A 15,172-nucleotide genomic window follows, 5' to 3' on the forward strand; every position below is an offset into this window, starting at 1 on the left:
ATTAAGGAGCCACAGTAGAATGAAGCACAAAACACAGCATATGTTTGTTCCTATCTGTTGGCCTTTGATCCTGGAACAGGAGCATGCATGGAGAAGTGTGAGCAAAATAGACTGGGGGGGGGGATTACAATTATAGCACAAATATATGTATGTTACTAGAAGTGAATGCATTCCAAGCCATTGGAGCACAGCAGCTATCCCTACACATGCAGAATAGATTTCATTTCTGAGATGATGCCCATACGTGGGTCAAACCACATTTACTTCCCCAGGAAACTGGGAATTACTTGAAAACAGATGCTCTTTGTGCTCAAGAATGTTGACAATTGTTTCTTGTTTTCAGATAGCTTTTTACATACTCTACAGCAAATGGTTTTATATCTACATGCTCAACTTGCAGTTAAGCCCAGAAACTGAATGCCCATCGCACTGGTGCCGTTAATTAGGTTCTGGATTAGAACTAAATTAATTGATGTAAATGGCTTGAAGATGTATTCAGATTATTTTATTTATTTAAAGATTTAGACCCCACTTTTTCATTTCTAAAAAGAAAGCGCTTAAGGTGGCTTACATAAGATTAAAATATAAAAAGGAAAAAGGAAAATACAGCAGTAATCAAATTTATAATTAAAATATATACAAAAAGGCAGCTGGTGAGACTCTTGTGGAAAATACAGTAGTCAAAAGGACAAATTGAATTGAAAAGCAGATACATCTAGAGCCCTTTGGAAGAGTTAAGGTCTTCAGTCGATGGTGAAATGCCAACCAAAAAGGACAAATGAAATTCCCTCCTTCTGAACATCACAAAAGCAAGAGGCTTCTCATATGTCCCACCAGCCATACCTCAGAAAAATGCCAAACACAAAAAATGACTTCCTTTCACCAGGAGGGACATGTACACTGGGTGGAAGAGGTGGTCCTTTAAGTTTGTTTTGTCAGCTGTCCAGTGGCAGAGGAACCCTCTCTGGCGCCCGGTGCGGGGCATTCCCGTACGGACTGCTCATGTGCTGCAGCCCATACTGAGTGCTCATGCGCAGCGGCCATACGGGATGCAGCACATGCTCAGTCCCTATGGGATGCTGCACATGCACACTCTGTACAGGCTCCCGCATGAGCCCTCGGCCACTCTAAAGCTGGGGGGAGGCAGGGGCCCCCTCTGCCTCCCCACTTCATACGCCCCTGGGTATACCACCCACCCTTAGAGAAGAATTAATCACAATCTTCATGCACTGGGCCAGTCCATCTCCGGCAGCCTTAATTAGCCAGAATGGACATGTAGCCAGTTTCAGGCTTCCCAGAACCCTGCCCATCTCCCTAGGCAGCCCAAGTTGAAAAAAGACCCATCGCAACAGGAGAGAGACAGATGCCCAGAATGCATCAGTAGGTGCCACCAATGTGGAGTCAAAGTCAGAGCAGATGTAAACGACTTTGTACACAAAGCATCTTACACACTGGTCTCAGCAGGCCACCAAGAAAGCCATCACCCCCCTCTGAGGGCCCTGATGTAAATTCCTCTGTTTATCCTTGTTTGCTGAAATAATTTATGAAGCACCCAGGAAACCTTCCCAGAAATCTGATCTCCATACTTTGAAGGCTTATGACTAAATAACACTAGTAAATGAAAACCTCTGCTTAGCACAGTATTTGCTCCCAGAATGATGTGTTTTCTAACGAAAGCTACCTTTATGGAAAAGTGTGTGTGTGTGTGTGATACTGATTTTGGTGTGTGATTAACATTTTGTGTTCTATTTTTGACAAAACTCTGGGCAGCTTGTTAGAACTGTGGTATATAAATAATGGAGGCCTGGTTTCAGGGGTCAACACTATTAGACATTTCCCAGTTACCTGAACCTCTGGGGTGGCCCAGGACTGAATCTGCCACCGTCTCAAAGTGCTGATCGTCCTTTCATTTCTGGTTTTTTGCTGCTCTGGGCCCAGGTGCCTGTGCTTGTAAACTTCAATTCTAAACCCCCCAAACAGCGCTGCTTCCAGGACACTTGTACAACATAACTCCAGTGTAATGCTACACTGGGCCTTGGAGGAATTGCTGGGGAATTAAAATGGCGGGTGCCAGTAGTACAACTTGACAGTTAGAACACTTTTTGTTGTCATTGTGCCAACCTGCTGCTGTAAAGGGTAAAGAGAGAGAAGGACTAACATGTCAACTGAAATCAACCTGCCGAAGGTAGTGAAGGTGCCATTGGATGGTATTCAGTTCTAGTCCTACTCAAAGTAAACCCATTGAAATTAACAGCATGACTGGGGCCTATTAATCAGTTTGGTTTCTGGAACACTTAGTTGGAGACAACCCATGATACCAGGCACTAGTTCCTGAAATAATGCACACGTATATGGTGAGTGCTTGTTTCTCACTGAGGGATGAGGAGAAAGGACTTCTTTCTGGTCACACGAACAAAAGAGGAATGTGTGAAACAACCAAAGCTGAAATGTGTGAAGAGTTTGTCCTACTATTGCTAGATCAAGGTGCTTGTTGTTAAAAAGTTGTCCTGCAGTTTTAACATCACAGCGCCATATTGGTTCATTACACCAAAACTTCATACAACTAGTGAAATAATGTTGCGTGTTGAGTCCCACAATGCCACCCCCCACCAAAAAAGTCACACATCACACATCAATTTTTGTTTAAGGTTTTTGGCATAATTTTGGCCACAACTTTATTCAAAAAAACAAAAAATGTGAGTGGTTGCTTAGGCATTGGTTATGACTATCTGTCCTTGCCCCAGGGACAGACTTGACTTCCAGATTGCAGCGGAAGCCAGCGTGGGAAGCAAGTATTGGGTGAGAAAATGAAGCTGGGCATCAGTCCCTCACTTCTCACCCTCATGTTCCTGTGGGGCTTGCATGGCCCAAGTCTGATGCCAGGGACAAGGACGAAAAGAATGACAAGCTCCTGGATTCCTTTAACGGAATTCCCTTTCCACACCACCATTGGAGGGGTAGGCACTTACCCCTCCACCAACCAATTTTAACCAATGCCTAACCGCCATGGAGCCCTAAGCTCACCGCCAAACCACTCACAGACCCAGCCAAGCCTTCAGCTTAGCCACCACCGCACCCAGCCACGCCTCATTCCCTTAGGCAGAAAGGTGCACGCCATCATCTCTGAAAAAGGATTCAGCCTGAAAAAGAATCTCAGGATGGGAAATCACATCACCACCCAGCTCAAAAACCGTTTTAGACACAGCAGAATTGATACGTTTTCTGGCCCTTTCGGTGGCAGCTGGGCAACGACTGCCCCTCCAAACACGTCGTTGCAAAAGCTTTGACCAATTTTTTTTTGCTGTCGGCACCATTGCCCGCAGCACCTCCAGGTCGTCCAAAATTGCAGCATGTAAAGAAAAACAGTCCATGGAAACCAGGTGATTCTCACCCAGCTGCACCACAATAGCCGTGGGCGGCCCTTCCAAAAACAACTGCCTCCGAATCAGCGGCAGGAACTCTGGCCAGCGCATTCCCCGTCTGGACAGCCACGACATGTGCACGTGTGGAGGAAGGCCGAGACCTGGTCCCAATCCGGACTGCCGGGCTCCGATGCCAGCCCAATGCACGATGCCGTGCCCCACCATCCAGATGCGGACAGCTGCTAAACCTGAGATAAACAAGTAAAAAGATGTAAGAATACCAAATTGTTAACGAACATAGCCTCTGAACGCGTTTGATTTCCAGCGACCCAAATCCTTTATTCTGTTGGCTGACAGGCCCCAGTGCGCTGCCGTCGTGGCAGCCCCGATCCTAAAGGAATGGGGTGCAAAACCATAAGCCGAATCGCCACAAGCAATGATCGCCTTCCGCATCACCATTGCAAACTGGTGTCTTGACAGGGGCAGCCCATTCTCATGCCTCAACAGAAGACCATCCCCTGGGGAACGAACGGCCAGGTACCTTCTAACATCTTTGACAGGGCAAGGGCCCGCCTCCCCCGTAGCAGGGAGACGAATAAGGGCTCCCCTACCCCTCTGATCCGTTTTTGAGTTCCTAATTGTGAGTCTCATCTCCGCTGGGGATAACTGTACATCCTGGAGCAATAGGCCCCTAGAATGACCGTCCCTGTGAGCCTCCAACACGAGCTCACCCACCCTTAAAGTTCCAAAGAAGGCAATAGAAAAGGCTGCCGAAAAAAGGTGAGCCTCATACCCGGACCAGCACACATTCCAAAACGTTTTGCGCATCCTGCACAGCAAATCGAATGAGATCAGGCGCCGGGTTGCTGGCTGGGAAGGACAAAACCTACCCCACCCTTCCAGGGCCTTATGCACGACAAACTTTGCACAAGGATCTTTGTCAAAATATGATTTACAGAAAAAAGCTATGGCAGCTGCCTGAATCCTAATTATCTTAGCTGCACGTCCCAACTGAAACAGGTGCGCCAAATATCTTAGCACCTGAGAAGTGGAGGGTGGGGCCCTCCTTTCCTCCCTGGCTGACTGATGGGTAAAGGCCAAAAAATCAGTCCAAGCTTTAGTGTACGACCTGAGGGTAGAAGGGGAAATAGATGCTGCTACTCCCTGAAAAACTAATTGCTGCCAAGGTTCCAGAGATGATACGGGAAATATTCCGGACGTTTCCGAGCCTCTGGAACCAGAAGTCTGAACCACTCCATCTGAAAACGGGACAGAGCATCAGCAATTTCGTTAGACACCCCAGGAATGAAACGTGCACTATATTATAACGTAAACAATGTAAAAGAAAGGCCCGCAAAAGGGCTGACACCCTAGGAAAGCGTGACGACAGCTTGGCCAGCACGTTCACCACCGCCTGGTTATCGGTCCAGAAGCAAACGCAATGGTCCCTGAACTCATCGACCCACAAGTGCACTGCCACTGCAATGGGGAAAAACTCGAAAAGTTATGGCTTCTCCCTGCCAAGTGGGCGGCCAACGCATGGTGCACCATCTGCCTTTCCAATATAGACCAAAGCCCAGGGAACCTGCAGCATCTGATTGCACTTGAAAGTCATTATGTAAGTTCAACGTGTCTTGCCATAACGACACTCCATTGAATTCCTCCAGGAATTCAAGCCAAATGCCAAGATCAGCCTTCACCTCACTGGAGAGGCGAACCCGATGATGTGGGTCCTTCAACCCCACTGTGAGTCGAGCCAGGCATGAACAGAAAGGGCGCCCAGGGGCCACCACCCTACACACGAAATTCAGTCCTAATAGTGACTGGAGTTGCCTTAGGGACACCTTCTTCAAAGGGAGCAATTCCTCTATGACTTTCTTCAAGGCAACCAGCTTATTCCTTGGCAAGCTGGAAGTTTGGGACACCGTATCCAAAAGGATACCCAAGTAAGTAAGCTGGGTCGAAGGACCCTCAGTCTTTTCCGCTGCGAGTGGAACCCCCAATTCCTGCGTAAGGTCAGCGAAGGCATGCAGCAACACCGAGCAATTGCCGGTATCGCGAGCCGAGGCCAATAAAAAATCATCCAAATGATGTGTGACTCTGCCCAGTCTGGTTTTCAGTTTGAGGGCCCACTCCAAAAAGGTGCTGAAGGATTCAAAAGCAGCACACGCTATTGAACAGCCGATAGGCATGGCTTTGTCAAAGTAATATTTGCCCTCAAACTGGAAACCTAGCAGCCAAAAATCCTCTGGATGAATCGGCAGTAAACGAAATGCTGATTCAATATCACATTTTGCCAGTAAAGCAGCCTGGCGGAACTTCCGAATCATCTTGATCGCATGATCAAGAGAGGCGTACTTTACAGAGCAAAGCTCCGGAGGAATAACATCGTTGACTGAGGTACCCCTAGGATGCGATAAATTATGAATCAAACGAAATTCGCCTGGGGCTTTCTTTGGCACAATACCCAATGGGGATACATGCAAATTATGAAATGGAGGGGCACTGAAAGGACCAGCCATACGATGCATAGCCACCTCCTTTGCAATCTTTTTTCGGGCAATTTCAGGTAGCTCACAAACTGATTTCTGATTAGAAGGATTCCGTGCCACGGGAGGCATGGCTACCGGAATCCAAAAACCAACAGAAAAACCATCACTTAGATAACGTGCAGCAACCCTATTGGGGTAAGACTGCAACCAAACTTGGAGGGCCAGCAAGCCTACAGGAGTATGAGCCAAGGAGGTCAATACACTATTTTCCTGTTCCTGAGGTTGAAGGGAGGGGAGCTGACTTGGGGGGTTGCTGAGAACCCCCTCTTCCCCCACGAAAGGGCCGCCGACCGCCAAAACAAGAGGAAGCAGAATGCAATCCATTGCATTTTTCACACATGTGAGCAAATCTGCACATTGGACGCTGGCAGGAGCCCTTATTAAAATCCCAGCATAGCAGACGACGGCCAGATCTAAAAGCAGAAATCCTCGACTTCTTCTGCTCCGGCACCTTTTTATCAATGAGTGGGGCTATGTGGGTGGTCCACACATCAAGATCCTTGCGATCCCAGCGAGCCGAAGGGATCCTGGCAGCGCGGCGCCTGAAATTCTCATCATATTTGATCGCAGCTTTTTCCCCAGCTTTGGTGAATGCTGAGCGAACAATGGATAGATAAACTATCAAATGAAGAGATCTCCATGGGTAAGCTGCCATAACCACACCAGCGAAGACCTGGAAACAATCGAGCCAATGTTTGAATGTCCTGTCCGCAGCGGAGGCCCCAGGGCATTTTTTGGAGGAAGAACTTCCCTTCTCCTGTTCTTCCGAAGGTGGGATCAATTTGAACATGTCTAGGTAGCGGCCGTTTAAAATTCTGGACCGCAGCTTTGCCGACAAATGCGAGCCTGGTATGATATCCCTGGCAGAATTGGTTGAGACTTTAACGTCGGGAACCAACACGCCATCCCTACACTCCTGGATGGCCCCATATTTTGCCCGGTGTGTGTTGGCCCTTCGTTCCCAAGCCCACCGCAGGAGCCCCGAAGCCGATTTGCCAAAACCCCAGTAAAATTCCATAGAATTACCCTCATCATCAGAACTAGAAGAAGACGTACCAGAATAAGAGGAAGATGTGTCGTCCTTCCTCCGTTTGGCACGCTTCCGGGATGTCCTCCTGTGGCGATGTTTCCCTCCCAAGGACTTCCTGGCAGGGACTGGGAGACTGTCTTCAATAGAAGACTCGGAATCAGGATTCAGCTGGGATGGAACTGAATCAGACTGTAGAGAGACAACACATGAGAGGCCAGAACCCAACGCCGCCTCAGCCGGAGGTTGAGCGGGCATACACCGGTGAGTGGAAACTGCCAAAGGGCCACTTTTTCCTGAGGCCCTCCTGGTGGAACGGCCTGACCTCCGTGACTGGCCCCGGAGTGCAGGTAAGTCAGGGGACTGGGCTAACTGGGGTTCACGATCAAACCCCCCGATGATGACCCATCTCTCCCATCTTCATTAGATGACAGTGAAACTGGAGACGACACCATTGCTGAAGTAGGCGGCCTTCCAGACGTGGATGGCTGGGTGGAGCAATGCTGAAGGAAACCGTCCATTTCAGCCGCGAAGCAAGATAGGGCTGCTGGGTCACCGGCCATACTTGCCACCAAAGATTGTACCCGCCCCACTGGTTGGCTTGAAGTGGGTGAGTGGAGTGCCTGGGATGGGCCTCTAATAGGCCGTTTTGAGGCAGCAGCTGGACCCGGGCGGGCAGCGACTTTCTTCGGAGCCATACCTGCTAGTTGGGAATAAAATCAATATCAAATCAACTCCACAAAATCACCACGACCAATAAATGGCTATCAAACTTCAAAATAAATTAACAACTGCTGGCCATCCACCATCAAGCGCGAAAGTACCTCTGTTGCCTATCAGCACCTTTTCCAAAGAGAATAAAATAATAAACAAAACAATATTGTCTATGCAGCAATTAATTTGAATTAAATAAAATATCACCTTGAATCAAAACCAAGAGTAGAATGCACAAGCACGTATCTATCTATCTATCTATCCATCATCTATCTATCTATCTATCTATCTATCTATCTATCTATCTAACTATCTATCTGATTATCTGCTTTTAAAAACAAAATGTCGAGCACCCTGCACCTTCTTGGGCCAGCCCGCAGGGCCCCCCCCAGCTGGCCCAAACTCAAAGGGAAAAGGCACGATACAGGGCTAATTGAAATTAGTTAACATTAACCAGCTAACTTTAAATAATATAAGGAGGGTGCCGTACCCTAATCAGCCAGCAGGGGTCCCAGCTGGGTCAACCAAGCAAAAGGAGAGGAGGCGCAGTACCGCACTGAGCCACTGGGGGAGCTCAAACGCAGCCAAAGCGCAATAGGAGCGAACGGCCACTAGAGGGCCAGCAGGTAGCAATAGAACTCGGCAGGCACCCTCCCAACCATGCCGCGCGCAACTAAAATGGCGGGCCTCCGACGATTGCGCAGCAAAAATTTCTGCTGCGGGGAGGCACAGGCCGCGCCAGAAAGACTCAGGGGCCTGTGCAGGCCTCTATGCGCTGCCGCAAAAGGCGGGCAACGCCGACGCTCTGAAAAGGCTTGTAGGAGCCTAAAGAAAGGCAGGCGCCCACCGCGTCCCCGCAAATACACAGATTACCCCTAGATGCACTGGGAAGGAGGAACCGCGGCAACGGCCCCTAACTGAAGCCGAGGCCTAGCGAATGTGCCCACAGCCACAGTCCCTGCTCCTGCCAACCTAGCAGTTCAAAAGCACATCAAAGTGCAAGTAGATAAATAGGTACCCCTCCAGCAGGAAGGTAAACGGCGTTTCCGTGCACTGCTCTGGTTCGCCAGAAGCTGGCCACATGACCCGGAAGCTGTACGCCGGCTCCCTCAGCCAATAAAGCGGATGAGCACCGCAACCCCAGAGTCGGTTACGACTGGACCTAATGGTCAGGGGTCTCTTTACCTTTACCTTTTAGGCCCCTGCTATGTCTCCAAAGTATGGAGCCAAAGAGTGGAGCCGAGCGCAATGTGCCTCCAGTGACCAGCTCCTCCTCCTCCTCTTCTTCCTGCCACAGAGGGGAAGGAGGGGCAAAGCAGCAAAGAGGAGGTGCTGCCGACAATTAAGTTGCATGGTCACCCTGTTTGGCTCCTCCTGACGTCATGCACTCAACGTTGCTCCCCCCCCCCCATCGCTTTCGCAAGCTAGCGCCTCTGGCACATAGCCATCACGGCTAGTCCATATTTCACTAGAACTAATCAGCACCAAGCTTCCAGCGTGTAAAAGAATGCACCCCCAATCTGGATGTCAGTGGGTCAAAATATTACTCAGGCCCTTTTATCACATTACCTTTGAAGAACTGGAAAGGCAATGCCAGAAGTCTTGGAGCCCATGCAGCGGTTGTGGCTGTTTTCCACACTCAGCATTGGCTTTTAGGGAAGGATGGACAATACTGATGGATGACTGGAGCAGCTGCAATGTGCAGCACAACCCCCCCCCCCCCCCCGTGCCATGAAACGAAAGTGTGTGTTTGTGTTTTTCTCTCTGTGTGTGTAAAGGGTAATGTGAGATGGTGTTAATGCTTCATCTGCAGTTAAGATGGTAATGTAAGAAGCTCCTGCAGGGTTAATGAGCTTAGAACTGTGCCTTGTGTTTTTAAGATCTTGGATTACACAGGAGTATGTGGAGAGACAAACAAGAAATGATAATGGCTCTCTTTGAAAAATGGCCGGTCATTAGCTGAGTCACTCCCTTGCACTGGCTGGAATTCACAAGCCTTTTTGCAAGGCGGGGTGGGAGCAGAGGTAAAGGAAAATGTGGTATCCCTTTATATGAGCAAGGCTGGCGATTAATTCTGTTGCTTACCGTAATTACAGATTTAGTGGAATCCAAACTGGGTTCTGGGTGTTCTTTTCTCCTTAGGCATTTCTCTCTAAGTGATAGTTGATCTATGGGGGGGGGGCATTGTCACCAGCACCGTAGCTCAAGCTTTTGCATTTTGGCTTTGAAAAACTTCATCAAATTGTGGTGAATTCATCAAGTTGTGCCTTCGTATATGGCACCCCCCTTACCATTTACAGTGGGATCAGTTCTGGAGGCCTGCTTGCAACATGAGCAGAACGCAACCCACGTCTGCGGCTCGCAATTCGCTGTTTCTGTGCATGCGCGTGACATCATTTTGTGCGTCTGCGCATGCGCGAGTGGCGAAACCTGGAAATAACCCTTTCCGGTACTTCCGGGTCACTGGGGGACGCAACCTGAAAACGCACAACCTGAAGCAAACGTAACATGAAATATGACTGTACACACGTTTAATATGTGTGCAACTGTGCACATGCTCAACCATGCACATGTGCATTGCGCTGAACCTGGAAGTGACCTGAAAATGTCACAGAAAGGGGTGGGGCTGGAAATGGGGTGTTTGCAGGCTTTTTCAAAGGTGTTTCAAATATACCTGATTTCACTTGAACGCACAGTGCCTTGTGACGTAACCACTGCATCAATGGTGGGTTGCCTGTATTCGACACAGCTCTTTAAGAAGAAGACATGTCTTCATAAAGGAAGATGTACCTGGCAACAAGCAGTTGGCCTTCCTGGTGTGGGTTGAGGGGGTTGTAGTGCCACAAAATCTGGGGGAACACTGCAGGGGTGGAATTTGGTAATATGGCACCCTGTGTGAAGACAATTTTTTGTGCCTTTCCCCCAATATTTCTTAGTTTCACAATGATTTCTTTTGGTACAGTTGCGGTTTTAAGGATCTTCTCAGTAGATACCCATATAAATATAGGTTTTGTTGTTGTTATCATTATTTTGCACCCCTTTGACTCAGCACGCTGTGCATGGAGACGGCTCAAACCTCCTAAATCTTACACTGGCCAATGACTTTCTCGTCCCTGCTGCTGAACCACTGGGAATGATTGCTACAGATGTACATCAGTCCATGTGGACATATAACACTTTTATCTATTTAATATGTTTTAGGTGTGCTTTTTACTGGCTCTCCCCCCCCCCCCGTTAAAAGTGTGGCACTTACTGTAACAACTTCATAGTAAATACTGGAACCTTTTTTTCTTTTCTTTTTTTAAAACACTGCATTTTAATACAGTCATACCTTGGGTTACAGACACTTCAGGTTGTGGTTTTCTGGGTTACGGAATGGATAACTTCTGGGTTTCGGCGGTTGCGCATGCGCAGAAGTGCTGAATCGCAATGCATGCGTGCGCAGACAAGGCTCTGCGGGTTGCGAATGCTGCGGGTTATGAACGCACCTCCCACATGGATCATGTTCGCAACCCGAGCGTCTACTGTACTGTCTTTGGGCTCTAGCAAGGTCTCAGAACATCAAAATCTCAAAACGGAAGAATTGAAAGCCAAAATAAAACAGTCCAAACTAAAACCACAACTAACAAAATTAAAATATCCCGAAAGCCTGGTGAAATAAGAAAATAACATTTGACTCCAACAGTGGACAACTAGACACATGTGCCTATGGTAGATAATTGGTTGTATGCTGTGTTTTTGTATGCAAAAATACGATATTTGTATACATTTAACTCATTTGTTGTGAAATGATCTTTCTTAAAATCCCAATCTCCCCACCAAACCTAATTTCAGCATTGCATTCTCTGTCCTAGGCAAACGGACCACAACTTTTAGTGACTTTTCTCTCTGACACCCCCAACATTTACTTTTCACTTTGTAATAGTTTCTCTGTTGTATTTGCTTTGCTATCATAAACCTCTCGGAGTTGTGTGGTTTGGTATCATACAGCATTACAGAACTGTTAAGAGAGATAAGATATAAATACCGTATAGTTATTCCACCACAGTTGAAACTTTTAGACCTTATCGAGACCCGCAGGAAATAACTTGGCAGAAAGCCACCAAAACGTCCCCCTCCGCCTGTGTTTTCATTTTCTACTTTAATTGCTGTTAAAAACTGGGAATTAATTACTTTTTATCTCCTTGTCTTGGAAGTGTCATAGGGCCAAGTTAGGCATGATGATGAATGTGTGGCTTGCTGTTGAAACACCCCACCCTTCCCCCAGTAACCTACCTGTGGGTTGGCATCATGTCACAGACTGGTTGGACGCAAAGGAATGGTGGGAGGAACTAGCTGGGGAACCCCCAAGGGAAGAAGGCTGAGAGCGTGCGGATTGGTGGTGGGACAATGTTGAGTGGTCAGAGGGAGAAGACTGGGAGGAGGTGTCAGAAGCTGAAGAGGTAACAGGGCTTAGTGAGCAGGAGGAATCTGTGGCAGAGATCAGAAGGCCAGAATCAGAGGCAGAGGCTGAAGCAGGAGAGGAGGGAGGCCAAGAGGCAGAGATGAGTCCAGCTGGTGAAGAAGCACAGGTGTCCTGCTGTGACAAATGCCCCTTTCCCTAGTCTCCCAGAACCGGGAGCGGCATGAAGAGGCAGAGAAGTTAGCTTCACACAGGCACAGTCTCAGTTTGCTTAGGAAAAACTCTGGAGAGGAGAGGACTTAGCCAGCTGTGTACAGTATCAGAATCCTATATACATACGGGTGCTACTGGACAATTTTTTTATTTATTTCGACTGCATCAGACCAACACGGCTAGCTACCTGAATCTAGTACATGCAGAGTTGTGTACACACAGTAGAGAAGTGAGATAGCACCTGCCCCTGGTCCCTTCTCACTCCTGCACATTCTAGTTCCTGTTCATGTTAGAAACTTTCAATTTTAAGTGAGTAAGGATAGTGCAGCTTGGGCAGTGTTTGTGTAAATATCCTCCCTGTTTGCCGCTGCACATGTTGGAACTGGATGGAGCTACATAAGAAGGAGGTTTGTGGAACAGGAAACCAGAAGAGTGGAATAGACTTTTTCTGTGCATTATGGCGTTTTTACCTCAAATGAATGCATTTGAATGGTGGTGGTCAACAAAAGTAAATTATGGGGACAGTTGTGACAACATGTAGGATGCTCTCTTTTTTTTGATCCATAGAGAAGGATGGAGTCAGGCCATGTTTATTCCTCCTTACACGAGCTGTCAGATTTGCAACCTTCTGAAATGACTCTGGTGTTCAGTATCTGCACCGGTTCGTGGCTGTTGCAGTTGCTTTAAATGTCACCAGTCTTTTGCAACTTTTTGCCCCAATGAAACAATTTCAGACTGAGTGTTTAGTTTGATTTAGAGATGCCTCCTCCTGCTTCTTTTTACCATTGGTGCTATTATGCCTTAGGGTAGAAGACTGCAGAGGGTTTTGTTGTTGGTGTTATTCTTTACAAAATAGTCCTTGGAATAACTTGTCACTACCTAGTTTTGAAAACTGTTTCTTGCGTCAACTCTCTCAGGAAGGTTTTTTTCTCCAGTATGTTTGAGAATTCAATAAGGCAGCAGGCTGCTTTTTTGCATTTTATATTATTACTTTGTGCACAAATGCAGCCATAGTTGTTCATCAATATAAAAAAACACTAAATATTGTCAAATGGAACCAACTCTATCTTCTGGTTGCAAAGAGTAAAGGCAGAGGAGTAGTCTTCCTGCAGCCTTTACAAAGGTGAATAATATATTGCTGATGAGGAACAGAAAACATATGAGACTAAACAGAGGACAGAACTAATGTGTGATTTATTTTTTAAAAAATGGCCTTGCAGATTCCTTGAAAAAGAGATGAAAGAAAAGAACTCCTAACACAGCCTTGCTTCAAATATCCTTTGCTGATTTGGTAATTATGTCTTAGCAGTGTCAGTAGAGTAGCATGATGTTTAATAGTGTATATTAAAATGTCTGTAGCATTATCTCAAAAGTTATAACAAGCTAATTTTGACGTTAGCTGGGCAAGTTGATAAGGCCTTTTTAATAAAGTGATATAAAGGGGCTTGGGTAATTATTTTCATTCATGTTTGTCTTTTAAAGAACCGAGCTATCTGTCATAATTTCACAATAGCCAAAGACAGGGCATCATTAGGAAATGGCTGCAGGATTGGCAGAGTGGGCGACATTATGTAAATATGTGTGTACCATCCTCTTCTAGGCAGAACACATTTAGAACACAGATTGGACCATGCATCTAAATATTACGCGTCGAGGTCCCCAAGACACCCCCTAAAGAAAAACACAATTGACACTTAATTTTTGTTTAAGGTTTTTGGCATAATTTTGGCCACAACTTTATTTAAATTACAGCAATGTGAGTGGTTGCTTAGGCATTGGTAGCGCTAACTGCCCCCACACGGGGACAGCTCTGACATTCGCACCCCCCGTGAAGTCAGGAAGGGTAAGTCACCTGGGGAGAGAGATGGGTCTGGGAACCATGCCTCACCTCTCCCCAGCATGCTCCCAGGGGCTTGCGTGGCCCTAGCCCCTTGCCAGGGGGTTTCGGACAAAAGCATGGGGGAGCCCCTGGGTTCCTTTAACGGTAAAACCCTTCAGCAGCAGCAGCATTTTGGAGGGGCAGGCACAGCCGAATCCATACCCCTCCACCAACCAATTCCAAGACCAATGCCTAACCGCAAACCTTACAAGTTGTGATGATTTGCTACGCAGTAGGCAAAAACCAAGTGGCACACACTAATCAGCCAAATGGACAAAATTCCTACCAGGCCCCTGCCCCAAAGCAGACGACCCCATGACAGGCATAGCAAGGTCAAGCAAACAGCCTAAAATTAGGGAAGGGAGGGCGGGTGATCCGAAGTAAGCAGCGAAAAGAGGAAGTTCCTCGCTGCGAGCATTGTATTTAACAAATAGGGCTGTCAATCAACAAATGGAAACATCTAGATTTCCCCAGTAACAGCCCACCCCTGCTTACAGGATGGCCAAACCATTTGCCTAGTAACAGTGAGGTGTCTTGTCAGCCCCGCCCGCAACCTGTGCTCTCCATGAGGGAGAACACACTTTATAAAGAATCATAAAACGCAAATAAAGGAATAGAAATGGGAAGGCACCTTATGGATGTTTTTGGGTTGCTGTACTAAAATTTGCGGAGAAATGTTTCAGAGCTATCAACCAATTTCAGATCTTTTGCTGTTGTTAAATTCTGTTGTTGTTGTTTTAATCAATAACTTTAAATAAACTTGTGTATTTCCAAAATGTAAATAGCAGCACCTTTTTTCAGACAGGATATTTTCAGGGGCAGCATGGAGGCTGTGGAACTCCTTGACAGTTGAAATTTGCCACCTCACTCCTTTGTTGGTTGGTTGTGGGTAATGACTGAAGACGAGAGCTCGCCTGATAAATTTTGCTGCCTGCGATAGAGGAATAAATGGCACCCTTTCCCCTGCTGAGGCGAAGATGTATAGTGCCCACAGCTGACCAAACTATTTTTGCAAAAAATGGG

At 47.1% G+C, this 15,172-nt stretch overlaps 2 protein-coding genes across 7 annotated transcripts in view; one reads left to right on the plus strand and one right to left on the minus strand.

The window, feature by feature from the left end:
- DPYD (dihydropyrimidine dehydrogenase) overlaps nucleotides 1–15,172 on the plus strand; it is a 538,621-nt gene that overhangs the window by 62,884 nt on the left and 460,565 nt on the right. The window lies entirely within an intron of this gene.
- Nucleotides 2,583–7,781, minus strand: LOC307218419 (uncharacterized protein). The gene is made up of 2 exons (XM_079980686.1): nucleotides 6,971–7,781; nucleotides 2,583–3,610 (listed from the first exon to the last, which is right to left on the minus strand). Exons 1-2 carry the CDS (start codon nucleotides 7,197–7,199, stop codon nucleotides 3,096–3,098), a joined length of 744 nt encoding a protein of 247 aa, XP_079836812.1. The 5' UTR covers nucleotides 7,200–7,781; the 3' UTR covers nucleotides 2,583–3,095.

Source organism: Podarcis cretensis (assembly GCF_951804945.1).
Source record: "Podarcis cretensis genome assembly, chromosome: 6".
NCBI lineage: Eukaryota > Metazoa > Chordata > Lepidosauria > Squamata > Lacertidae > Podarcis > Podarcis cretensis.

What these genes read in the sequence shown, in the direction of transcription:
- LOC307218419 (XM_079980686.1), bottom strand. Translation starts at nt 7,199, where the DNA reads ATGCCCGCTCAACCTCCGGCTGAGGCGGCGTTGGGTTCTGGCCTCTCA. An exon ending in CACATCTTCCTCTTATTCTG is followed by an intron (nt 3,611 to 6,970) that starts GTACGTCTTCTT and finishes TGTTTATCTCAG; the next exon opens with GTTTAGCAGCTGTCCGCATC.